This window comes from Trichoderma gamsii (genome assembly GCF_001481775.2).
Source record: "Trichoderma gamsii strain T6085 chromosome Unknown Scaffold_8.2, whole genome shotgun sequence".
NCBI lineage: Eukaryota > Fungi > Ascomycota > Sordariomycetes > Hypocreales > Hypocreaceae > Trichoderma > Trichoderma gamsii.
Genome location: NW_020171345.1, coordinates 469650 through 493759, shown reverse-complemented (window position 1 = coordinate 493759; position 24110 = coordinate 469650). Strand labels below are relative to the sequence as shown.

Sequence of the window (24110 nt, the reverse complement as noted above, 5' to 3'; positions counted from 1 at the left end):
TGAGGCTCAAAGACTGCTGAATCACCAACACGTGGCTTGCGGTTTCAGCCTTAATTTGCAAAGAAAGCGGCAGCCACTCTACAACTGCCGTCCGCGTGCATGATAATAGCGTCCTTTCTATTTGCCAATGTGTTACCAAAAACAAAACACAAAAAAAACCAGGTGGTCTGATAAGGGGGATTAAGGCCAAGGCTTCTTACAGGTAGAGCTATTAATATCGCTGCTATATATGTTTTGTCTTTCTTGTTTTTCTATTTTTCTCTTGGTGAGCCATCAGCCAAGAAAAGCTGAACACCGCCCATCGTGTGAATGGATGCTATTGCCTAAACGGGCGAACGGCCGCCAAGCTCCAAAATAAAAACTCCGTAGCTGTGCAGCGGGTTATAAATCGGTGGGCAGGCAGACCGTCGAAAAGAAGGCGGGCGGAAATAGAGAAGAAGACAAAAACACTAAAAAGCAGACAAATCAGACAAATAAGACAAATAAGGATAAAATAAAAAAAATAAAGTGAGCTTGGAAAAATAAAAGGAGACGGCCCCACAACGAATTACGGTTTTACCCAGGTCTCCACGTGCTTTGCAGCGTCTGAGCTCCTCCACTCGTACTAGCGCCACCAACGAAGCGGGTCACTCTTCTTCAGAGGTGCAAACCTCCATGGACTTTCCGAGGTATGGCTTACAAGCGCTCTACCGTCTGTGCTGTGCATCTTTTGTATGCTTCTTTATCCTCGGAATTCCGCTGCATTAGGGCCAGGGACAATGATGACGAATTGCCTAGGGCGCCTATCATCTGCTTGACGGAGAATATTGATAGATTCTGTAACACTGGATATTTGGCTTACAGCCCGTTTTCCGTCATGTTTGCGGCGCGTGCGGTGGGTTGGGTGAATGTGCCCGTTGATGGAGGCGGAGGGACGGCGATGGGGGGCTCCGGCACCCCGTGAGAACATAAAGAGATCAAACAAGCTTTTATATGACTAATTCATATATTGGAAGCCCACGTAATGAGAGCGTTGAAAAACTACGCTACGCAATACCTAGGTTCAATGCAATGGCAACAGCCGTTGGCGTTAAAGAACGGGGTAGCTGAGAGTATCACACAGCTCTTTTTACAGCAAGCTTGAATAGAGTAATTTGATTACGCTCTTCCGGTTGGTCAAATGCCTACATATAAGCTTTTGAGTACGCGGGCATGCCACAGCCGCATGACAAGCAGCTGTAAGACGGGCGCTCACATGGCGGCTATCTGGTTTCTTCATCCGAACAGATCTAAATGATTACAAGAGACGGAAGCGATTGGCAGTCCCCGCCCGTTCGCACGTGCTTGCTTCCGACTTTGTGGAATACTGAAATAGCTTCTGTGCGACAGATTACAAATGGCGCCGAAATCTATTGAAATGAAACATCGCACAAAGGCCAGACGTTGAGGCGTGACAGAATGAAAGACGGACTTCGGAGGGGCGGCGCCGGGATAGTGGGGCCACGTTCCCGGAGATTGAGTCTGGCTTGCCGCCCCGTGCCAAGCTTGCCTCAGAATTTCGAATTGTTAATCAATCTTTGATTGCGTTTGGGAGCTGAAACTGTATCTATACGAGCCTTGTGTGAATAGCACTCTGTAGATGCCACGGGATAATGGATATACTACTGCTAATAGCCGTAAAGCCCGAAAATATGTCAACGGATATTGGGTGCCCGTGTGTGTAGGTGTCACTTCCGACGCACCAAGCCAACATGATTTCCGTTTACATGTATTTCACTGCAGCCATCCTGCAATACGTGTACCGAGTGTCACACGAAGGAGCAGGAGCGATAACCGTGACCAGGGGATTGTCCCGTCTGCGCGGAATATTCTAGCAGCTACAAGTACGCTACTACAGGTGATCGGCTTCCTTCAGTGGATTTTGTTGCATGCTCGGACGGCATGTTTGTGAGGGGGCCAAGCTACATGATTGGCACGGACGAGAGCTCGCACCCACCACTCGCCGATGCGTGATGGACGTGCGGGCCACGAGGGGAAATGCTGCTTGTGTTGAATGATCCAAAGGCGGCGTGGTATCAGGCAGCTTGGAGCAGCTGCGAGGTGACTTGTCCCTAATATAGAAGCATCAAGTCGTACCTTGGGATATATAGCAGTACTTCTCAGCGCTATTCACGGTGAGAGGCGGAGCAAGGAATACAGAAAGCAGGACGGAATACAGTAAAACATGGAATTACTTGTATGTTTCCCCACTCATCCCTCCCCCGGTAGCTGTGACCGCGAGTAGTAATTCGTAGGGCAGAGCGCGAAAGCGAGGGGTCTTTTTGTCTGCCCATCAAGTTGTCTAAATAGCGCCTTGGCGGAGTGGGTGGGCTGCTTTGCTTGCTGCTTGATTCTTGAATTTTTGTCAAAGCTTTTGGGCACGGCTGCTGATCAGTGGTTGTACGAATTACGTTTCAAGCAGCAAACCAACAAACCGCGAGAATCACCAACAATCGCCATGCATGAGCCAAGTAGCTGTAATAGATACCTCATGGACATGTCCTTGTAACAGCAGACAGCCCAAAGCTGTGGCTACGGCCAGATACGTCATGCCGACCTCTCATGCACGCATGCACAAATGCGTCGGGCCAAAAGCTTGGCTCCGGAGTGTCCCAGAACGGCCCAGCTTCTGTCCGTTCCTCATTCTCTGGGTCTGTTTGCGGCCGCCCGTGGCGCAATCCTCACCAACCGGCGAAATGTCCATGGACTTTTTAGGCCCGCCGGAGAACTGCCTAGTCGATATAGCCAGGGCTTGTCCGTCTTCGTCCCCATTGGGACTAACGTGTCTTCCAGCCGCACAACGCGCTAATCCCCTCCGGACAGTAACTTGCACTCATCACCATCTTTCGACTCTTCCCCCCTCGCAAATAACTTGTTAACTCCACCAATTTTGCAGGTCGCAGTCCTGCTCAAACCCGAATCCCTTGCCCAGTTCCACCAGCTGCTTGTTTTCTGATCATGCAGCTGGTTTTGCAGCCTCCATCCCAGCTGTGCGCGGGCCAGGCCCGGTACCTGGTAGTCAACAACCCGGTCAACCAGAGCTCAACCCTCAACCAGCTCACACCTACTCGTCTTTATTTATACCAAAACGGCGCCTCCTCCTTGTTCGCACGGCTATCTTTTTAAACTACCTACATAACCTGCTTCTCTGATCGAGTTCTTGTGGCTTTCCAGATCTACAGCAACTTACATCTCAAGACAGCCTTGTCTCCTGACTCGCCTTTTTCTATCTCATCTCCTCTTTTTTTCCTTCCTTCGCTTCTCGCCTCTCCACCGCAGCCTCGTACCACTGTTCATCTGCCGAGGCTCAGCGGCGGTCTAGGCCTATCTCGTTTCTTCAAGGGTGCTTTGTTTTGTCACTTTACTGGGGGATAAGACAACTCGACCGGACATCATCCACCGTTACCCGCCAGCGGAGTTCCACAGAGATTAGGTTGGGTTTTAGGGAGGTACGTGTAATTCAATGCATTGGTAATCCCTGTTGGTGGGCGATTATCAGTATAATAGACATACAAGCCCCGTGCCCCCGAATCTTGACGATCTGACTCTGGCCCAGGCTTCTCATCTCATCTCGTCTCGCCCCAAACTTAATCAAAGTAGCGCAAGATCCGGCTTCTTAGCGATCAACGACTGCGCGTCATAGCTGTCATCATGGCTGAAGAGAAACCTGTTGCGCCAGAGGGGGTTCCTCCTTCTACCTCTTCTTCGGTCTCTGCCTCATCCGCCACCGTCACAACGCCCGATCACGATGTTGAGTCTCAGCTACAAGCTACCCCGTCCGAAAAGGTCTCACACTGGAGAGTTCTCCTTGACCAGACCGGCGTTACCCAGGAAGTGCTGGATTTCGACTACACCGGCCACGGCACTGCCGAGTCTCCTTACCTCGTCGAGTTCATCCCCAACGATCCATGGAATCCCATGACCTTCAAAGACTCATTCAAATGGGCCATCACTCTCATCCAGGCCAGCGCAGCTCTTTCCGTCTCCTTTGCTAGTTCTGCTTATTCGGGCGGTATAAGTGAGATCATCATGCAGTTTGACATCTCCGCTGAAGTCGCCATTCTGGGTGTATCTCTGTTTGTCATGGGCTTTGCTATTGGTCCTCTCCTTTGGGCCCCGTTGTCTGAGCTGTACGGCCGCCAGAGAACGTTTTTCGTCAGCTACATGGCTCTGTCCGCTTTCAGTGCCGGAGCCGCTGGTTCCCAGAACATGGCTACCCTCATTATCCTTCGATTCTTTGCGGGCGCTTTCGGCTCTTCTCCCCTGACGAATGCCGGTGGTGTCATTGCCGACATGTTCAAGGCCGACCAACGAGGAGTTGCTTTTAGCATCTTTGCCATGGCTCCTTTCTTGGGCCCGGCTCTGGGTCCGATTGCAGGTGGCTTCCTTGGTGAGTCCAAGGGCTGGCGATGGGTTGAGGGACTCATCGCCATCTTCACTGGTGTTGTTTGGATTCTCAGCTCTGTCGTCTACCCCGAGACATACGCCCCAGTCCTGCTCCGCCAACGTGCCGGTGCCCTGAGCAAGAAGACTGGCAAGGTTTACATTTCCAGGCTCGAGGCGGGACAGCCAGCCAAGAGCATTAGCGACCAACTCAAGGTTTCCCTGCTGAGACCTTGGCAGCTTCTCATCAGGGAGCCCATCGTCCTTCTCATCTCCCTCTACATGGCCATCATCTATGGTACACTCTACATGTGCTTTGCTGCGTTCCCCATTGTCTACCAAGAAGGTCGTGGCTGGAGCCCGGGCATTGGCGGTCTGGCATTCATCGGCATTGCCATTGGTATGTCTCTGTCTACTGTTGGATCCATGCTCGACAACAAGCGATATCTGAGGGCTGCTGCCAAGGCTCCCGATGGCAACGCACCCCCCGAAGCCCGTCTGCCACCCGCCATTCTCGGATCCATCCTGATTCCCATTGGCCTTTTCTGGTTCGCCTGGACCAACGGCCCCAGCGTTCACTGGATTGTCTCCATCATTGGTTCCATCTGGTTCGCGTCCGGTATTGTCTTGGTGTTCCTCTCACTGATGAACTACCTTGTTGACTCTTGTAAGTTTTCATTCCCCCTTGGCCTTTGTGTGTGGATATTTGTGCAGTGAAGACTAATACTCGAGTTAGATGTTGTTTTCGCCGCCTCAGCCTTGGCTGCCAGCTCCGTCCTTCGATCTCTCTTTGGTGCCGCTTTCCCACTGTTCACCACCTACATGTACCAGAACTTGGGTGTCCACTGGGCGAGCTCCATCCCTGCCTTCTTGGCTCTGGCTTGCGTTCCCTTCCCCGCTCTCTTCTACAAGTACGGTGACAGGATCCGTGCCAAGTGCAAGTATGCCTCCGAAGCCGCGGCTGTTCTTGCGAAAATGCGAGCCAAGCACGTCCAAGTCACCGAGGACCAGGCTATCGAGGAGATTCAAGAGCAGGAGAAGGAAAGACGAGAGAGCCAGGCACTGGAGAGAGCAGCCAGCCGTGCTAGCCGTGCCAGCCACGCTTAAATCCAACATAATCCTGGTTCATTTGATATAATGAATCCCAACCCCCCTCAACCTTTATATTCGACTGGATTAATCGCCACAACCCCCTTTTCCGCTTCTTTTAACACTTCTCCTTCTCCAATTTTTTGTTCTTTTTATGAAACAATTATAGTCATATTGAAGCGATAGAATACCATCGGTTCAGAGTTTTCTTTTTCCGGTTTTGAAATACGGCCACGTGGAACGGATATATGCATTGGTTAATATATAGAGGCGTCCTTTTTTTTTTTATCATGACGAAGGCGAAAGCAAAAAAGGAGATAATGGGATGCGAGAGCAGATGAATATTGCTTCCCGCGGTAATGGAGAGCTGGGCTTAATGCGTTTGACGTATTGGCAGCTTACTCTTAGCGTTTGTTTTACTTATTCGGGATACCAATATAGCATGTACATAGATAGAATGAGAGAAACAAAAAATTGAATACTCAAAACCTAGCCTGACTTCTAAATATAGTGTAAATAAAATGGTATGTTAGACGATGGCTGAGCCCAAGTTATCCTTGAAGTTGTAAAGACACCATTGCTCTTTAACGATCGATATACGATCCTTTTAGTCAAGACTTCAACCAAGGTCTCATTGCCAAGTATCCATAGGTTTAATAGCTTCTTCTAGCCTCTACATGTACCGACGTTCCTACTTAGTTCTTTCGATGTCTTGACACATTACTGCGCAACATTGCGGCTCATTTTGCGTTGCACCTCACAGCCAGCCATAGTACCTTGGTAATAAGCAAAGCGAAAAGCGACGTAGAGTGCATGTACATGACATCATGATACATTCTGCATTGACTTATCATCGAAGTACTCAACGCCACTTTGACATTTCATCACGATACTTCTTCTGCAGAAAACCACTTGAGGCGTCCTTGACAATATTCAAGTCCTTAACACTGCTCGCACTGCACAAATACACGTATTGCGTAATTTGGTACCTGGCGCCAGTTACCGCGCACTGGCCGACTGGGCTCGGTAGGTACCGCGCTGGTCTCGGCGCTAAGCCGCTGGGCTGGTCCCAAACAGGCAACGACTGCACCGTGTGCGATCGGGAAAGAGCCGACACTGTCGGCACTGGGAGGGGCCCCGCGAAAGTTGGTGCCAGAAGGCCCGCGTCGCCAACAAAGAAAAATAAACCGCCAACCAGCAGCTTCCAAGACTTGAAACCCGCGTTTTCCTCATCCCCTCATTTTCAGCCGCACCGCCTTCCTCATTTGACCTTCTTTGCAGGCCTCTAATTTGTTCTTTTTCTACTACCTTTGAAAAGAAATACAAAGGCAAAGGACGACATTTTGCAACATTGCCTTCTTGGCGAGAGGGCTCCACGACTATGGCGAGGCGATCACAGCCGAGCACCGACTCGTCACCGACATCATTCTACTCAAGCAAGGAGGAGGACTCAGAGCTCACGTCAAAGTCGACAACTGCGAGCACTCCGACCACTGGCTCGCCATGCCAGTACAGAACGGCACGGGAGCTGCCTCACGAGCTGAAAGAGCACTGCCAGATATTCCTCGAAGAACAATTGTGTATGCATACCTACGTCACCCCTCCTCTGCTACCAAGCCGCTTCCCATTGATGCAATCTATGTTGACGGCAGTACTGATCTTTCTGGCGATGGTTAGACACCTGTGCCATCAACCTTCTCAGCAGCATCCTCGGTTCCGGCATATCGAGATCATCACCGAGCGGCAAGCCTGTGCCCGTGCCGCCGCCGAGCCACCTCGCGCTGCTGAGCACCATCGCCGTTCATCCGCTGCACACAACGCGTGTCGATAAACCAGAGCATCTCGACGTCTCTTCTCTCGCCCTGAGCTACCTCCGAAACGTCCTCAAAGTGGTGGGACCACTTCACGCCGATTTCCGAACCGCCTTCCAGTTCCGCTCCACGCCGCGATGGAACCGTCGTGCAACAGGACATACCGGCCATGATAGCGACAGCGACATGTCTGATGGCGAGTCGGAGAGCAACCGCGATGCACTACGAGGAAGGATTGCGAACGAGGGCAGCGTGTGGGCCAAAGGCCAGGATTTCTGGTCTACGGTCGGGTGGGCATTTCACTGCTGCACGCTGATGCCGCACCGATGGCGGTATTGGAAGGCCTGGCTGGAGTTTATGCTGGATGTGCTGGATGCCGACTGGGAGGAGCGGAAACGTCGCGATCTGGAGGACTATGAGATAAAAGGACGCATTGGGGAAGTGCCCACGATATGGCGAGCCGAGTCCATGTTGGTCATGTACATGGACCAGAAGGACGGTCGCCACTCTGGGCCAAAGGCCATCATGAAGGCGCTGTTTGCTTACAACGGAAGTGTGTCTTCTTCATCTTTCCAGGAGGTTTTCGATAAAGAGCACAAAGGGCCAAGGCAGCGAGGGAAGAAGCGAAAGCGTGAAGCAGTCCTTGACCTGGCAAACGATAAGTTTGGCGACTATTTCGACGAAGACGAGTCTATCTCCTCCGGCGTCTCCGAGCCTCCAACCCCTCAGAAGCAACGCACTAAAAGTGAAGCATCGGGGGTCGGTGCTGGCATGGTAGAATCTATTCAGCTGCGGCTGCGGCTATTTAGGCTGCTTTCCGTAGCCACAGATGACTTGGGTAAGCACACGGAGCTTAACAGGCTCTACGAGGATTTTGCAGCCAGCATCAAAGTTCTCCCTCTGGATATATTCGCTCTCTTTGTCTCTCATCGGCCGGACGTGCTGCTACGACCGTCGCAAATCACCCTCACCAGAGAGCTTTTCCACCTGCTTCTCCCATCATCTTACAAAGATCCCCGGAAGGTCGACCCGGAAGGTGATTCGTTGGGCAGCCTGACGATGCCTATGCTGGAACACTGTTACGTCTGCTATCCCGCTAATACGATCGGCCTGGAAGACAATGCCAAATTGTCGCTGCTGGTGGAGAGCGCGATGCAGCTGCTCTGGCTCTGCGATATGATCGAGTATACGGACAGCTTCGCCGTCGCAGTCGACAAGGGCATAGAGGCGAGGGCGAAGAAGGCACAGAGGAAAAGGACGGGCCGTACAAAGGCCGATGCGAGCGATTCGCATGCTTTTAACGTGATGGAGGCATCTGCTGATCGTATACGAATTCTCTTGGACGTTTTGAATGCATCGACTTGATTGGATCATGCTGTACAGCGTGCAAATTTTTTTTTTTTTTTTGCTTTGAATGGGCGTTGTCTTCTTTTTTTCTTCTTATTTTTATCTGGAAGAATTATGTGACTTGACATGAACGAATTGTAACGAAGAGCGTGTGTTTTATCATGATTTGCAGAAACTAAAGTTCTCATGGGAGCAGAATTGGGAGCAAGGCGTTTTTTAGGCCACTGGGCGAGATATATCTCGGGCTTTTGGGGTAATACATTCTAGGTAATGATACATATAATACATGTCTATCCATCCACCAACCCATATGCGTACATCCTGGACATGGTCATAAAACTGATGGCGTCGGTTCGTTAATGTTGCTCTTACTATGTGTCGTTGGGCCTTTTTCTTCCTGTTTCGTCTTCTTTTTCGTGTTCGCTTTGTCAAATCTCATCGCTTCTTGGCCGTAGCCGTGGGGTTCCATGCCGTGGGCTGCCAACTTTCGCCCGGGCCTTGCGCCCTGGCCCTCGCCCAAGGATCCTTTGCATTAGCCTTCTCCTCGTCCAATTTCGTCGCCTGAGAAGGCTTCTCTTTCCTCGTCGCCGTCGCCTTCTGATCCTCTCCCTCTACCGGCTGCTGTGCCCTCTCTTCAGCCAAAGGCAGCCTCCTCGCCGCCTCTTCTTCCTTTGGCGCCTCCATGACCCTCGGCTTCGCCTCCCAGCGCGCATCAGCCTCAGCGGCAAGCAGCTTCATCCTCTCCTGGCGCACGAGCTCGGCGCGCTGCTCCTCCATCGTCGGGGCCTCGCGCCGTGTGTGCCGCAGCCACTGGTGCCATTGGGGGCTGACCTTGACCTGCGAGTAGTGCGTCGACCGCGGGTAGGAGACGATGCGGCGCCAGCGCTCGGAGGAGTCTTGGGCGCCGCGGGTGAGGCGGAATTCCCAAAAGGTATTGCCGTGGAGATCGAAGCCTGGACAAGAAGAATTTGGAGTGAGTAAATTTGAAAGAATAGGAATTGGGGTTGTATAACGTCTTTGTGGCAAAAGTGCTTGTAGGTTTTACAACTTACCAATGAGGAAGCGCTTCCGCCAGGGAAGGCGCAGGGCCTTCCATTTATACCATGCCTGCGTAAAAGGGCCTATTCGCTTCGGCGTTGCTGACATGAAGGATGTTGGTGGTGAGACAAAAAAAGTTTTTGTCCTGGGAATGGGAGAGCTAAATGGACGAAGGGGGGTTTTTTTTTCTTTGCTGGAGATGATACAGGATGCTGTCATTGCTATGCATGTGCATGGAGCCATCACGCGTGTGGCTGTGCGACCGCAATTGGCCATGACACCAGCCACAGCTACTGCCATGCTCTAGACTTTCTTTTTCTTCAATGCCCCTCGCCGGGCCCCTCTTTGCATGAAGAACGGGGGGACAACTTTCTAAGGGTAGCTAGCAATGCGCATTTCGTTACATGCCTGCAGGAAGGATATTGCTGCGACGGCTTAGCGAAACGAAGATGAGGCGCCCCTCAATCACCTACGGAGGGAGCCAGTGAAAATCGTCACACCTGCTATTGCTGCTGTCTTCAGCGGTGGGGGGTCTCTTCATTACATACCTATAGATCATCAGCCATGGAATAAAGGGTCCAAAGCAGATCAGGTACCTTGCATGCTACGTCTCCCGCAAAGCTGTACCTGAGCAACCGCGTGCGTGGCGCCATCTCTGCTTCTTCCCCCCCCCATTTTGTCGCAAGCCAAGCCCCCCCCAGTCGCCGTGTAATAACTGTAATTTGGGTCTGGTCCCTTGACTGCGTGGTAATAATAGCAGCAGCAGGCCCAATATTAGCGGTGCCTTACCAGGCCCCCGAAGAAAATCCCCCCCGCCTGCTCCTGCACAGCATAGCTGGAGCTGACGTGCGTCATTCGCCTTTACGCGCAAGGGGCCACGCAAAAGCTACTTGAACCCTTTATTGTCCATTTTCTTTTGGCGCCCCCTTTGGACTTTTGCTTTCTACCCATATACCTTTTTACTTATACCCCTAACTTGTACTTGTTTGTCTTCGCTATTTCTTGCGCAGACACATTATTTGGCAAAAAAGAAACATCCTAAAGCCCACGCAACAACGTGCGGTTGTCAGGCGCTGAATTCCAGTTGCGCCCAGCCTTTCTATTTGTTGCGACTACATTCCGAACCTGCCGCTTACGACATCCCACGCTGACCTGGTGACGACATCCTCCTCGAAACAAAACAATACATAGGTACATTGCTGGATTTGTAACATCTAAGTCTTTTGACTCGAGAAGGAAAAGCGAAAAAGACGAACAAAAGCGACAGATTATATCTTATACCAAACCACCTCTGGCCATCCAAACATGGCTTCCGTGACGTCCTTGGACGGCGACTTGCGCAGATTGCGCCTCGAGAAATACACTCCGGCTGCCGCTGACGAAGCCCGCGCATGGATCGAAGAGACGCTGGGAGAATCGCTACCGTCAAAAGATCTCCTCGACGGCCTCAAAGATGGCGTCGCCCTCTGCAAGTATGCGAAATACACCCTGCCTCCGTCGCAGCAACTGCCTATGGCTAGCCTTTGCTCTTTGTCGCACGCGCTAACGTTTGCTCTCTTCTCTCTTTCAGGCTCATCAACCTTGCTGTTCCAGCCCCCGGAATCAAGTTCAAGAAGTCGGCCATGCCCTTTGTCCAGATGGAAAATATATCGCACTTCCTAAAGGCATGCCAGGCCCCGCCCCTGAACCTGCACCAGCACGACACCTTTCTCACGGTCGATCTGTTTGAGCGCAAGGATCCGGCCCAGGTGCTACAATGCATTGGCGCATTCAGCAGAGCCGCACACGCTGCCAACCCGGCAAACTTTCCCCACGTGATTGGCCCCAAATCTGGGAAGCCTGGAGCTGTAACGCCTCAAGGCACCGGAGCTGGAGCTACAGCTTCGCGCGGCCGGGGCGCATCCTTTACTGGAGACTCTGCAGCCAAGGTGAGCCCTGCGAAGAGCACTGGGAAGGGCCCTGGTTCCCCCAAGTCCGTTAGTACCTGGAGCAAGAAGGAACACGAGGGCTCAACCGCTCCGGCTTGGAATATTGCGCAGTACGGCTACATGGGCGGCGCCAGCCAGGGCAGCATGGGGGTTGCTTTCGGAGCCCGCAGGCAAATCACTTCCGCTGCGCCTCAGGTGCCGAGCTTAGCTGAAAAGGAGCGCATCAGGAAGGAGAAGATTGCGGAAGAAGAGCGTCAGAGGCAAGAGGCCCAGGCCCGGCGCCAAGCCCAGCTCGAGGATGAAAACCGCGCTCGTGCTGAGGAGGAGAAGCGGTGGGAGAAGGAGACAGAGCGCCAGAGAGAGGAGGAACGCCAAAAAGTCCAAAGAGAGAAGATGGAATGGGAAGAACAAGAGCGGCAGTGGAAGCTGACCGAGGACAAGCGCCGCAAAGAAGAAGCCCAGGCCGAAGCCCGCAGTGAGGAAGAACGCCGCGCTGTCAGGAGCCCTGCCAAACTACATGGGCAATTCCTCAGCCAGTATCAAGCCGAGCAGGCCAACGCTGAGAAGGCCGAGGCCCATGGGACAGTAAAGAGAGAACAGCTTCACGAGGCACAACAGCGTGAGGTCGAGTATGAGCGTGACAGACAAGAACGGGCCGCTGACGGCAGAGTACCTACTTCACCCGGTCAACGAAGGCCTATATCCAGAGGTCGGCCAGATGAGTCGCGCAGCCCCAGAGGAGGCAATGCCTCGCAGCTGAACCGCCACGAGTCTTATTCCCAAGGAGAGCGTGAGGTCCTTCAGACGAAGTGGAAGCAGCATCAAGACTTCTTGAAGGAGGACGAGAGAGAAGGACTGGCCTCGTCGCCGCTGCCCAGGTCTCCCCGCCCTCTTCCTAATCCCAATAACGCTGCCGCGCCGGCAGCAGGCGGACGTCCCTTGCCTGATCCCGCCAAGTACTCATCGCCTCCAAGAGAGGCACCCCAGAATCGCACAGACCGCTTCCTGGCAACCAACTCGGCCCCCGCGCCTTCCGCAGCCCAGCAGACATATGCCCGAGAACTCGGCGCAACCGAGGAACGCGATGCCGAAGACCGGCGCCGCTTCCAGAGCCAAGACAAGACCAAGGCGGCCGGCTGGGCGTCCAAGTCCCTGCTCGAGCGCGAAAAGGAAATGGAGAGGCAGCGCCAGAAGGAGTGGGAAGAAGCCCAGAAAGAAACCGCCGCCATGACCCGGGGCGAGAACGGCGTCGACGGCATCGGGGGAGGCATCGACGGCCGGTGGGATGTCGGCCAATGGAGCGGCTACACCGGCGGAGACAGCCAGAACAAAGGGGCGCAGGGCATTGGCGCCGGGCGGAGGCAGATTGTAGGACCACGACCTCCACCAAACGGCGGGCGATAGTCATGAGAAGAGAATGGAGATTAAAAAGAGGAGGAGGGGAGGGATAACGGACATGAAGGGCACACACACAATCATTGGCAGACAAGACAGAATTACGCTGTTGGGACGGTGTTTCCGGCTAAAGAGGATCTATACACAAAAAACAAACTGGCGGCGGCGGCGGTTCTGGCGGGAAAGGGTGGCGCATGTTAGATTTGGACTTGTTTTTCATCTTTTATCTTCTTTTTGGCTTCCCTTACGTTGTCTTTTTTATTTTATTTCATCTCTTTTTCATACCTTTCTTCACTTCTTCTCTTCTTCCTCTTCCTCTTCTCCTGTACTCCTATTGCCAATTCTATGTTTAGCGATGGACGAACCCGATTTTTTTGAGTCCTCATGTCTGTTCTCTTTCCTCCTTTGCTGATATGTGTTTTATAGCGCTGAGCGTGTGAAGAATAAAAGACCGTATTCGTGATTCCGTATTTATCCAGAGTTTTCGCTTGTTTATAAACCTTCCTTGGGTTACGTATACCAGGGTACCAGGCCAGACTCTGGTTAGGCTGGCCCTCTCTTGTGCAGAAAACTCACAGATTACACATATCGTGTGCAGTTGGCCTATCAGCATCATATGCTCTCAAGTCTCACCGTTGCCATCCTTGCCGGTCATCCTGCAAGCTTCGTCGACCATAGGCAAGAAACATTTGCGTCATATAACAGCAGCTGCAATGAGCCCTGGGACCTATATGCGGCATACTATACGAGATTGAAACCGTCAAGCCGTTAATATCCTAGTCAATACATGCATTAGGTGGAAAGTATGTTAGGCCCTGCCGCCTCGGCCCCATGGAAAAAAAGCTAGAGGGTCCTCATCTTAGAGACAGAAGTCCCTCGACGGGTTATTTGGGTCGGAACATGGGGAACTGCTGACCGTTAAAAGGTCCCTTCGTTAGAAAAGCCATGCACGCTATTAAGATGGGCATGGGGAAAGTAAACACAGGGGCAGATGCTACAGTAGCAAGAATATGTCTCTTCGTTTCTCCTATGGGCGAGTCATAGCTGAGCGGGGTCCCTGACTCTTGTAAGGCTTGTAAACTTTTACCATAGAACCAGCTCTCTTGCCTCATTTGCTCTTTTTGTTCTACTAGCAATTGTTTTTCTTCATCACGCATGATTAAGCAACCGTATTGAAGTGCGTCATCGATATTGCACTTGAAATTATCAGGGGGCAGAAAGCTTCGCGGCCCCTGCTAGATTTCAACTGCGCCGTCGCCCGTCTTTGCTGTAAGGATAGACACATGTTGATGACCAAGCATCCCAGCCGCAAGTATCGTTGCTGCTTGTTCGGAGAGAAAAGGCCTCAAGGAAATGCCAACCTTTACGCCGATGTTTCATTTCCAGTCGTTCTATTCTCTGCGGCCTCTGTGCGACATCTCTCGCACATACACCAGCCTCCCAGACTTCCCTGAGCCCACTCGCGTCGTTGCTGCACCGGTAGTGTTACGTCACAGTAATGGTTCAGAATCTCTTCTCCTTTCTTGATGCCACCGGGTCTGCCGCCTACGACGCGTTCTTTTCTTGCTGAGAGAACCATTCGGCCGCTCCAGTCCCAAGTGACGTTTGGATCGCAATCGTGGTTGGCTAGGCACCAATAAGGATGAACCGCGGCAACGTCTGGCTTCCCGTCTCGAGGGTTTTTGCGAGCTGAAGCCGTTCCTCGGAATTTGGCATACAGCGTGTTGAGAACCCACAGGTCATATTCCTCCACACCGGTGTAGATATCTACATCCATCTTCTCTAGGATGTGCAGCGGTGTCTCGATGTTATATTTGAAAGAGAATGGGAGGGTCCATTCCGGTGGAGGGCCAGCGTTGGGCGATACGTTGATCTCGTTGGATCGAGAGGGAACAAAGTCACCCCAGATGAACTTCACCTCGCTCACATCCAACGGGTGAATCTCCTCATTGGCCGCTATCGCCAAGACTCTGGCAAGAAGAAGCAGGTGCAGAGTCTCATCAGCTTCGAACGCGCTAGGGTCTTTGGCAATAGAGTCCACGTCTTTATCGCAGACAGCAGGATGATAGCGCTCTTGGGCTAGATCGTGGCACTCTTGGCTGCAGAAGACGGTATCGTAACATTCTTCGCACCGAATGGGTTGGTTATCGCTGCCGAGCGGGGCAAGCTCAGAGCTGCAGGCGTCGCAAACCGAATCTTTGTGTCGGTTGTTGGCTGTAAGGAGGGTGTATTCTCTAAGCACAACCTCGCCAGCCTCGATATCCTCTTGGGCAAAGACACCAAGCTGTTTGCAGGTCGGGATTATTTCATAATTGTCAGTGTCGCTCTCTCCTTCTAACAAGATTGGCAAAGTCGCTACTTGAACGGCACACTTTGGGGCCATCTCTTTCAGCGCGGCATTCAAGGACTGCAAGGAATCGGGCGAGAAGCGATCCGGTTCATGGTCATTCCATGGATAGACTTCCCGGCGGACTAGACCAAAGTCGGGTAAATCACTGGCATCGAAATCTTGGCGGCCTAGCCTCTGTCTAGCCACGTTGTCGATATGCCCCCTGGTGTGAAGCAGCTTCGCATTTTGCGGAGCAACTGCCAGGCCTCGATCACAAAACTGAGAGGCACTTTTCAAGCAACCGCACAGCAAGAGACTCAGTGACAGTATCTGATACGCCCGTACCGATGCAACGCTTGCTAGCTGGTTAAATGCATCATCCTCATCCTTGGGGCCGCCATTGACCAGATCAGGATATTCGTTGGCAATCTGGCTATGGGCCAGTACCTCTGGAAGGGGTACGCCGACATATTTGCTTAAGCATTCCAAGGATTGCTCATGGTATTCGAATCCGTCGTTCGTTACTTCATCAGTAAGGAGAAGTGCTCGATATGCGTCGCCAGCGGCGAGATCGGGGTAACCAAGATCCGCGTACACGGCCGCCCGCTCGAGATAAAGAATCAAATCATACGGTAAGCTTTTGAGTCCCTCGGTCAGTCGGTGACGGCGCTCGAGAAGTTTCTCGCTAAGGGCAATATGATCTGAGTCTGGAGACGACATTGGCACCAGTTGTCGTCAGGCAGTAATCAGAAGGGGCTACTGTACGACAGCTAGAAATGATAGTGTGTCAATCGACAAGCAGAAATATATTAAAAAAGAACAAAAAGAAGAAAAGAAAGAAAGAAAGAAGAAGCCGGTAGCAGCAGTTGTTTGTCAGTGCCCAGCGCGTTTGAGTTGTGCTAGGGTAGAGAACAAATTTGATTGGCGATCGCTTATCGGGGCTACAAGATCGAGAACCCCCTTCTACTAAAAGCAATCGATGAAGAGAGAGTGGAGAATCAAAAAATTCCACGCGAGTATCGAGCCTGTAGCAGCCGGTCAAGCTACCGCTTCGTTAAAAGCCAAGATATTTCTTCTCTGCGGAAACGTTGGACAAAAGAGTTGGGCCGAGCTGGAGGGGTTGCTGATAGCAGGTGGGCAACGGAAACTTTCAGGACGGCGCAAGACCGGAAAGACCCTGGATTGGCGGGTGTGAGAAGACGTGTTGCGGATATATGCCGTATGGAGTAGCGCCGTTGGTCAACTTGCAGGATAGGCCTGGCCAAGAGCAAATCAACGGCCGCCAGGGTTATGAAAGAAGCCGAGGGCACAGATCGAGGCCGCAGTCGATAATATCCCCGCAAAGCTAGTGGCGGTAATGTCCTAAGGCCGGGAAGACGAGAAGAACGAAGGGGGAAAACCAGCGAAGCAGACGAGAGAAGAGTAGCCAGCAAGACTGCGTGGTGACGAGACGCAGAATGGCTCAGGAAAGGGAGCGAACCAGTAAGCCGGCCCAAGGTCGTAACACTGAAGTGAGGCCGTTTCGTGACGCACTTTGTGCCGTGCAGTTACTACAGCTATGGTGGGCTCGAGTTCAGATTGTATGCCGCTGTTGCGAGGCCAATGTTGCCACTCAATGCTATTTGCTTGCCGTTAGCTGCTGATGGCGGCTGTTTGTTTTTGCAGTTGTTGGCGCCGATGCTGCTGTTGGCAGTTGCAAGGAGCTGTTCTCGCCGGTGTCGAACGACTCTGGTGGCTTGACACTGTAAGACGATACAACAAAGCTAGGGAGGATGAAAAGGTTCCAGATTCTTCCAGGCCCGCGATATATACTACCTAAAGGTACCTACTTCGAGGCAGTAAGTCCCGGGAGCGGCTTCTTGAAACCAGGAGGAGGGGCAGCACAACGTGGCACCTTCCTTGCAACGTCAACTCAGGAATGGAAGGAAGCAACCAGGCCCAGCCAGATTCCAATAGCGGCACAACCTCTTTGCAGCCTGACGCCCAGCTTGGCACCTGCCGATAACCCAGAGCCAATGGCCGTTTGCCGTTTGTCCAGCGCAGTCCAAGACCGCGAGCTTCCAAGAGGGCTTCGGTGGATTATTAATAACGAACACCGAAGCTGGCAAGGGCTGCTAAGCCAAAAGAGGGGAGGTTACCAAAGACAGATTCGCGAGTGAAGGTAGGTAAGGAGGCACAGGAGAAAAATCAATAAACTGAAAATTCTCATGAGGCCCTAGACGATACGCCAAATGGGCTAGCAGTCGCGCAAGCGTGTGGGATTTGGCGGTTGATTGGCGTTGCTTTAGCACCCCTCGGAGTGTGCGTCCCGCTGGACCCTGAAATCCCGAGCGAGCAACTCGGTGGGACTTTGTGGCAGCGATGGGCTAGACCGGGGCTAGAGTCGCATTCTGGGCTGAAGGCTCCAGGCCGTCAGTAATACAGACGAAAACTCCATGGTCGCACAGATGGTATCGCGCGGGCAAGCTGGAGGTTGCCATGGATAGCCCTGCCACAGAAATTGAACAAGGAAGTCTACAGCGCCCGCTATCATTACTTACTGAAGCTACTTGCACAAACGAGGAGAGAAAATACAGTGGAGAGATAACCGAGCCAAGCTGCCACCACGAGAGGCCGGCCATATGCTCGACGATACTACTCTGACCGGCATATGAGGCTGTGGAAAGAAGCCCGAACAAATCAAATCACTCGCCCGGCAACACGGCGAGTCCAGTCAAATCTACCTGTTCAATAGTCTCGCAAGGCTCAGTCCAGAGATGCTACCCAATATTCGCCTCAATGCTCTTACTTCTATGTGGGGTGCCTTGTGCCTTGCAACGTGTGGCTGGTTGAGCAAGACCCGCACTGCCGCAGCAGGCGCAGCAAGTTCTTTGACAGCGGAGCTGCCCCAGTGGCAACTACAATTTACAGCGCCCGCAGTGCGAGGTACCAAGAGGTTAACTACTACCTACCGTCTGCGTGCTTCGTTAATTCGTGTAAGCCATTACATGGTCTACTGTAGCTCCGGCTGCGGGTAATGAATAGCATTATGGGCTACACGATGCACTGGCGTAGTCGCATCTCAATGCCTGCTTAGTTGACAAAAATGATTACGAAATCAGCCATTTCTATGAGGCCGAGGCTAAACTGCAATATTTATAGATGCAGGAAGATAAGACGCATAAAGAGGCGGCTTCACTGAGGCTTCATCATTACGTCATTAACGCCCTTGTAAATCCCCAGCCGCAACGCCAAACAAGCCAGAATATCGCCACAAAGGACATGACGTTATGTCCGTCTCAGGGTCTTATGAGCAATCAAAAATGAGCATTCAAGTTGTCGTCTTGATTTGGCAGTAGGTGCTATCGATATGGGAGAAAGCAAGGTGTTATGGGTGGGTAGCTTCACAGCGCAAGTGGTAAGCATGCGCAGCTAACATCGAGCATGCATACGCTACAGTTGCCCAGCAAGCTATTTGCACACACACATGCCCAGCTATATGCAAAGACTGGATATAAAGCACCAATGGCGCACCCTTCAACTACCTCTTGCAAAGCTGGGCGACTATACGCACGAGGAAATAAATTCTGGATTGGTTACATTTGGAATCCCTTCATTATCTGCCCGCTGCCCAGTATCAAGCGCATTAGTTTCGGTGGTCGGAAATTGGGCCATGGTTGGCAGTATTGCTAGACCAATGAAGACCTACTAGATGCAGGACGTTGCACGGTAGTCGATCCGATAATCCCTCCAATCGCCCAGTTGCTACCCAAGAAGACCCTTTTCCCCTGTAGCTGTTTATGCCCAAAATGATCAGTAGGTTGTCAGCTGAGTTTACAACCTAAATGTGAGAGAGGTTTGTATTGCTTGCACCCTTTTAAACTTGAATGGAAATCGGCTAAACCGTTGGATGAACACTCTGTAGCGATTTCGATAGATGGAAGCCAAGCATAAGCATACATATAGGTAGGCAAATACCCGTAGGAGGTACAGGTAAAGGTATTATACAAAGGTAGAGAGGTAGATGTACGTATAATCACATTGATTCATACATTGATTTTTAGATCCAATTTCTTATACTTGCTCACCTCTTTTACCCACTGGTCCCGGCTTTCCTGGCAATTGCCAAATTACCAGACGATATATACACAGCACCGTTATGCCAATACCCGCGATTGCCGTGCTGCTGGCATACTATGTATGCTTCTCAATAGTATGCTTCTCCAAGCCCAGCATCAGAATTCAAAAAATATTGAACCACCATTTTTGACATGACTAGCGCATTAACGTCAACGTGATGCTTCTCCAACTCGGGCGCCTCAAGCGGCTTGGGCATGCAGACCAGCGGCATCCCTGCAGATCCGTTCCGAGTGTGTGCGCTGCACTGCACATCACCACCCGAAATTTCCTTAGTCCTTCTCGAATCTTCTCCCGCCTCTTGCGCGGAATCTGACCACCGGGTACACATCGTCAGTTACTTTTTCCTGTGATGAAAAATAAAAAAATCTATAGCAACAAAGTGTGTTAGTTAATAAACAACTACCAGAAACAGCAAAGACACAGCCTCAGCTCATCTTTTAACCTCCATTCCACCTGGCAACGGCTACCTGAACTCAAGCGCAGCCTTATCTTATCTTCCCACGCGCCTCTGACATAACCCCGCGCGCATAGCACGCAGCCTCTTTTTTTTTTTTTTGACAAGCCGCAGCCTTCAAGGCGGAAAAATAGAGCAACCCCGCCGTCCAGACTATCGGGACCTCCTTCATAGCTCATTACCTACCATAGCTCCAAAAACTCCAACCACACACACCAACCGAGGAAAAAAAGAAGAGAGAGGCAAACTTGGGACCGCGGATAAAGAAAATAATAAATCGATAGACGGGACTTTCCGATACCACGGCTCGATCAACAACAATAAACACCCTTATATCTCATCTCTTCTCGCCCGGCCTCTAGCCTATAATACGCAAAACAGCTAACCCGCTCCTCGCCTCGCCTCGCTCAGCTCATCCATCATGCCCAAGACACAGCCCAATCTATACGCTTTCCCGGGCGTCGACGCCCTCGCGCAAGCCCTGCGAGCCTACGTGATCCAGAGCCAAAACGCCGGCATTGAGCGCCACGGCGCCTTCAAGGTCGCCGTCTCCGGCGGCTCGCTGCCCAAAACCCTCGCCGCGGCTCTCCTGGCCCCGTCATCCGGTCCCGCAGACGTCGTCGACTTCACCAAGTGGGAAATCTTCTTCGCCGACGAGCGCGCCGTGCCCCTGGACCACGAGGACTCAAACTACGCCCTGCTCAAGGCCGAGCTGCTCGACAAGCTGCCCGCCGACCAGCAGCCCGCCGCCGTGCACGCAATCAACACCGAGCATCTCAACGACATCCAGGAGCTCGCCGACCAGTACGAGCAGACGCTCGTCGGCAGCTTCGCCTCGCGCGACTCGGTGCGCCTGCCCATCTTCGACCTCCTGCTGCTCGGCTGCGGGCCCGACGGCCACACTTGCTCGCTGTTCCCCAACCACGAGCTGCTGCGCGAGGTCGACGCCTGGGTCGCCCCCATCGAGGACTCGCCCAAGCCGCCCCCCAAGCGAATCACCTTGACTCTGCCCGTTGTCACACACGCCGTCCGTGTTGCTTTTGTCGCCACCGGTGCCGGCAAGGCCTCAATCATGAAGGAGATCTTTGACACGAGCTCTGGACTGCCGTGCACCCTCGTCAACGAAGCTACGGGAGACCGATGCAGCTGGTTCGTCGATGAGCCTGCCATCGAAGGAGTTGGCTTCCCCCGGAGGGCATTTTTGTAAAGGAGGAGAAAAGAAAAGAAGAGAGAACAAAAAAAAGATCACAGACCTGATGACGATGCATGAATATTAGCAAACGACGAGTATGATGCGCAACAGCCATGATGAGGGCGGATGGGTAAACAGCATGTGATGAGTGACGGTGATTTGTTTTTTATTCCCCGGGAGGTGTTTTTCTATTTTTACTATTTTTTCGGTCTTTTAAGAAAGAAAACAAGAGAAAAAAGAAAAGAAAAAAAGCTTTATGCGCACTGAGGTGGAATCATTGTTTTTTTATTTTAATGCCCCGACTTCCAAGGAGTTCGCTGGGCCCCCATGACACACTATTTTCATTTTCATTTTTGTCAACTTAGAATATATGATGCTTTCACGGGTAGAGAAAGGAAGCAGCCTAGTTTTCTGTTCTCGAAATTGAAAGCAGATTTGAAATTTATTCCAGTGAACCTGGTGGTAGTGATGCTGATGCTAATGCTATTGCTCATGAGGGTGATGATAATGATAGTTCCGTTGCCCATATCCATCGTAATTTATAGAAAACCAATGTCGTATATCCTGTTATTATAGCAAGGCCGTCAATGTTGAAGATGAAAAGAAAGCGAAACAAACGCCTGGACCAAATTTTCCTTACAATTCTTTCCAAGCACCTACCGTACGCGGAATCTCAAAGTCATTATCCGCATCAATCTTATTCATCCTCCCAATCCACTCATCTTCTCTTAAAAGCGCCTCATGCTCAACTACCTCCATGATTTTCAGCTCCGCCAGCATATTGTCAATCAAGGCGCGTGATCCGTCCAGCATCTTCTCCAAGCTAGACTTTTCGCCTTCGTCTGGTGGTTCAGCGTAGAATTCGTCCAAGGTTAGGTCGTTAATGTCGCTGAGCTGCTGCTTCCACCCATCGAGTTGGCCGATGAGTTCTTCGCGCTCCTCCTTCCATTGGGAATCCAAATCTTCGATAAATAAATCATTGTTTCCCTGGGCAAGCATGGCGCCATTTCTCCTCGCCTCCTCCATGTCACTCACTCCGCCGATCCATCTTTCAAAGTGCCGCACCAGCTGGGCATACCGACCGCTTGGGTCACTCAGAGACCACACATTGGTGATGATGAATTCCAGAGACTGAATCTTTTCATCCAGTCTGCCACCACTGCCCCATCTTCTAAGTGCCAGCACATTCTTCTTCTCTTGAGCCGCGCTCTCCTGTTCGGAGACATCTCTGCTCTCCTCACTCAGCTTTGTGAATCGGTCTCCCAGCTTTTGCTTGGCACTCGCTCTCCATTCGGCTTCTACGACTGGCGCCTCCCGGTGCAGTAGATACAGCTGCAGCAGCTCTGCCTGGAGCTTGCTGACTTCGGCCGATGCAGCGATGTTTGACGGCAGCTTGGAGGGCGACGGTGGAGCCAAATGTGATGTAGATGGTTTAGGTGCCAATGATTTGCCTGGTGAGCCTGCTCTCTGCAGAGAAGAAGCTGAAGTCCGAGGCTTCAGCGATGCTTCGGCTTGTGATAGCAGCGTGCCGGCAGAGGAGGGCTTAGAAAGTCTAGATACCACTCTGCTGATCGTTGCCAATGATACTTTGCGAGCCGGTAACTTTTCTGCCGAAGGGGCTCTGCGTTCCAGTGTCCTTGGTTGTCCCGTAGGAGTCACAGCTCGGCTACTAGCTGCGGAATTACCCCCTCGGGCAGTGATTGTTGTCAATGACGGCTTACGAGCTGGTAACTTTTCTGTCGAAGGAGCTCTGCGTTGCAACGTTCTTTGTTGTCCCGTAGGACTCACAGCTCGGCTACTAGCCGCTGAGTTTCCCCCTCTGGCATTGATCGGGGTAGGGGTCGGGGTCACAGATCGAGCAATAGACCGAGGCCCGGGTCGAGTTGCAGAGGTCGCAGAAGTGCTGGTAGATCGAGTAGAGGCCGAGAATGTGGCCGCTCGGGTCAGTCCCATGGGAGGTGTCCTCGCTCTACTCGAAGAAGAAGGCGGCGTCCTCGCCTTCGGTGCCGCTGTAGGTGTGACTGGTCTCCCAGGAGCCGAGAATGTATTGGCCCGAGTCAACGCAGTTGGCGTAGCTGACCTCCGAGATGTTGATGGTGCACCTACCGGGGCTGTAGGCGTTGCAGGCCGTCGAATTGCATCTCTCGACCTCGAAGGGTTAGGCGGCTTCGATACCACCGGCCCAGCAAGATTGGTGGCCGAGATTCTGGCAAATGCAATCCCCGTTGGCCTTCTCTCAAGCTCCTTTGGCTTCCCCGGCATTGATATGCTCGTAGACCTCCCTCTCGCTTGAAGAGATGGCCTAGTCATGGTAGTCGAGGGCGGATACTTGGTGGTTGACGCAGCCCGTTCTTTTCTTGCAGTGACTTCTTTCGTTGCCAGGGTCATTGATCTCGTCAGCCGTCCAGGTATGCCCGTTGCCGTAGGTGCCTTGGGAATACCACTGCTGGCATTGGTGGTGGTGGCAGAGGTGTTCTTCAAGCTGTTCGTCGAGCTGCTAGAGCTAGACGCAATCGAGGCGGCTCGGGCACCATATTTGAAGCTGGGCAGACGGGTCGGTGAGGCGTTTCGAGTTACTGACGGCTCTCGTGTACTAGACGATCTCGTCGGTATCGAAGAGGGAATGGTGGTGTTAGAGCGCTGCGGAGGGCGGGCCCGAGGTATTGCGGACATGGTGCCGATGCTGAAGATTGGGCGGGATGTTGAAGTCTGAAGCTGGCCAGCCCGACGGTGACATTTGATGTACCGATCAGTGCCCTACCTGGGGTGATGTCAGGGAGCTTGGGGCGCTATAAGCCCAATCGCCGTGCCTGGCTACTCCCCTTTCGGCTGGGCTAAGTGGCTGGTGAGTGGTCCCAGCTCCACCAATTGTCGACTTACAACTTCATGTCATCTCGCCTCCTTTAACGGCGCCCCAGATATCACGAAAATGTCGTCAAATAAGATAGCTCTTCCATATTTCAATCCTGTTCAAAAGGCAGCTTTATTATCCACGAGTAGTATTACG

General features: G+C 52.2%; 7 protein-coding genes across 7 annotated transcripts; 4 read left to right on the top strand and 3 right to left on the bottom strand.

Annotated features, from left to right (window-relative positions):
• Positions 1-3669: 3669 nt before the first annotated feature.
• TGAM01_v203118 (hypothetical protein) lies at positions 3670-5508 on the top strand (the record flags this gene model as incomplete). Its single annotated transcript, XM_018802475.1, has 2 exons — positions 3670-5068; positions 5138-5508. The coding sequence occupies 2 exons, from the start codon at positions 3670-3672 to the stop codon at positions 5506-5508; spliced, it is 1770 nt and encodes a 589-aa protein (XP_018664393.1).
• A 1363-nt stretch (positions 5509-6871) lies between these two features.
• Positions 6872-8666, top strand: TGAM01_v203117 (hypothetical protein; the record flags this gene model as incomplete). The annotated part of the gene is made up of 2 exons (XM_018802474.1): positions 6872-7070; positions 7168-8666. 2 exons carry the CDS (start codon positions 6872-6874, stop codon positions 8664-8666), a joined length of 1698 nt encoding a protein of 565 aa, XP_018664392.1.
• Positions 8667-9083: 417 nt separating this feature from the next.
• Positions 9084-9794, bottom strand: TGAM01_v203116 (hypothetical protein; the record flags this gene model as incomplete). Its single annotated transcript, XM_018802473.1, has 2 exons — positions 9084-9601; positions 9701-9794. The coding sequence occupies 2 exons, from the start codon at positions 9792-9794 to the stop codon at positions 9084-9086; spliced, it is 612 nt and encodes a 203-aa protein (XP_018664391.1).
• A 1197-nt stretch (positions 9795-10991) lies between these two features.
• TGAM01_v203115 (hypothetical protein) lies at positions 10992-13018 on the top strand (the record flags this gene model as incomplete). Its single annotated transcript, XM_018802472.1, has 2 exons — positions 10992-11158; positions 11257-13018. 2 exons carry the CDS (start codon positions 10992-10994, stop codon positions 13016-13018), a joined length of 1929 nt encoding a protein of 642 aa, XP_018664390.1.
• A 1354-nt stretch (positions 13019-14372) lies between these two features.
• TGAM01_v203114 (hypothetical protein) lies at positions 14373-16058 on the bottom strand (the record flags this gene model as incomplete). Its single annotated transcript, XM_018802471.1, has 1 exon — positions 14373-16058. The coding sequence occupies one exon, from the start codon at positions 16056-16058 to the stop codon at positions 14373-14375; it is 1686 nt and encodes a 561-aa protein (XP_018664389.1).
• Positions 16059-20332: 4274 nt separating this feature from the next.
• On the top strand, positions 20333-21118 carry TGAM01_v203113 (6-phosphogluconolactonase; the record flags this gene model as incomplete). Its single annotated transcript, XM_018802470.1, has 1 exon — positions 20333-21118. The coding sequence occupies one exon, from the start codon at positions 20333-20335 to the stop codon at positions 21116-21118; it is 786 nt and encodes a 261-aa protein (XP_018664388.1).
• A 621-nt stretch (positions 21119-21739) lies between these two features.
• TGAM01_v203112 (hypothetical protein) lies at positions 21740-23776 on the bottom strand (the record flags this gene model as incomplete). Its single annotated transcript, XM_018802469.2, has 1 exon — positions 21740-23776. One exon carries the CDS (start codon positions 23774-23776, stop codon positions 21740-21742), a length of 2037 nt encoding a protein of 678 aa, XP_018664387.2.
• Between the last annotated feature and the right edge of the window lie 334 nt (positions 23777-24110).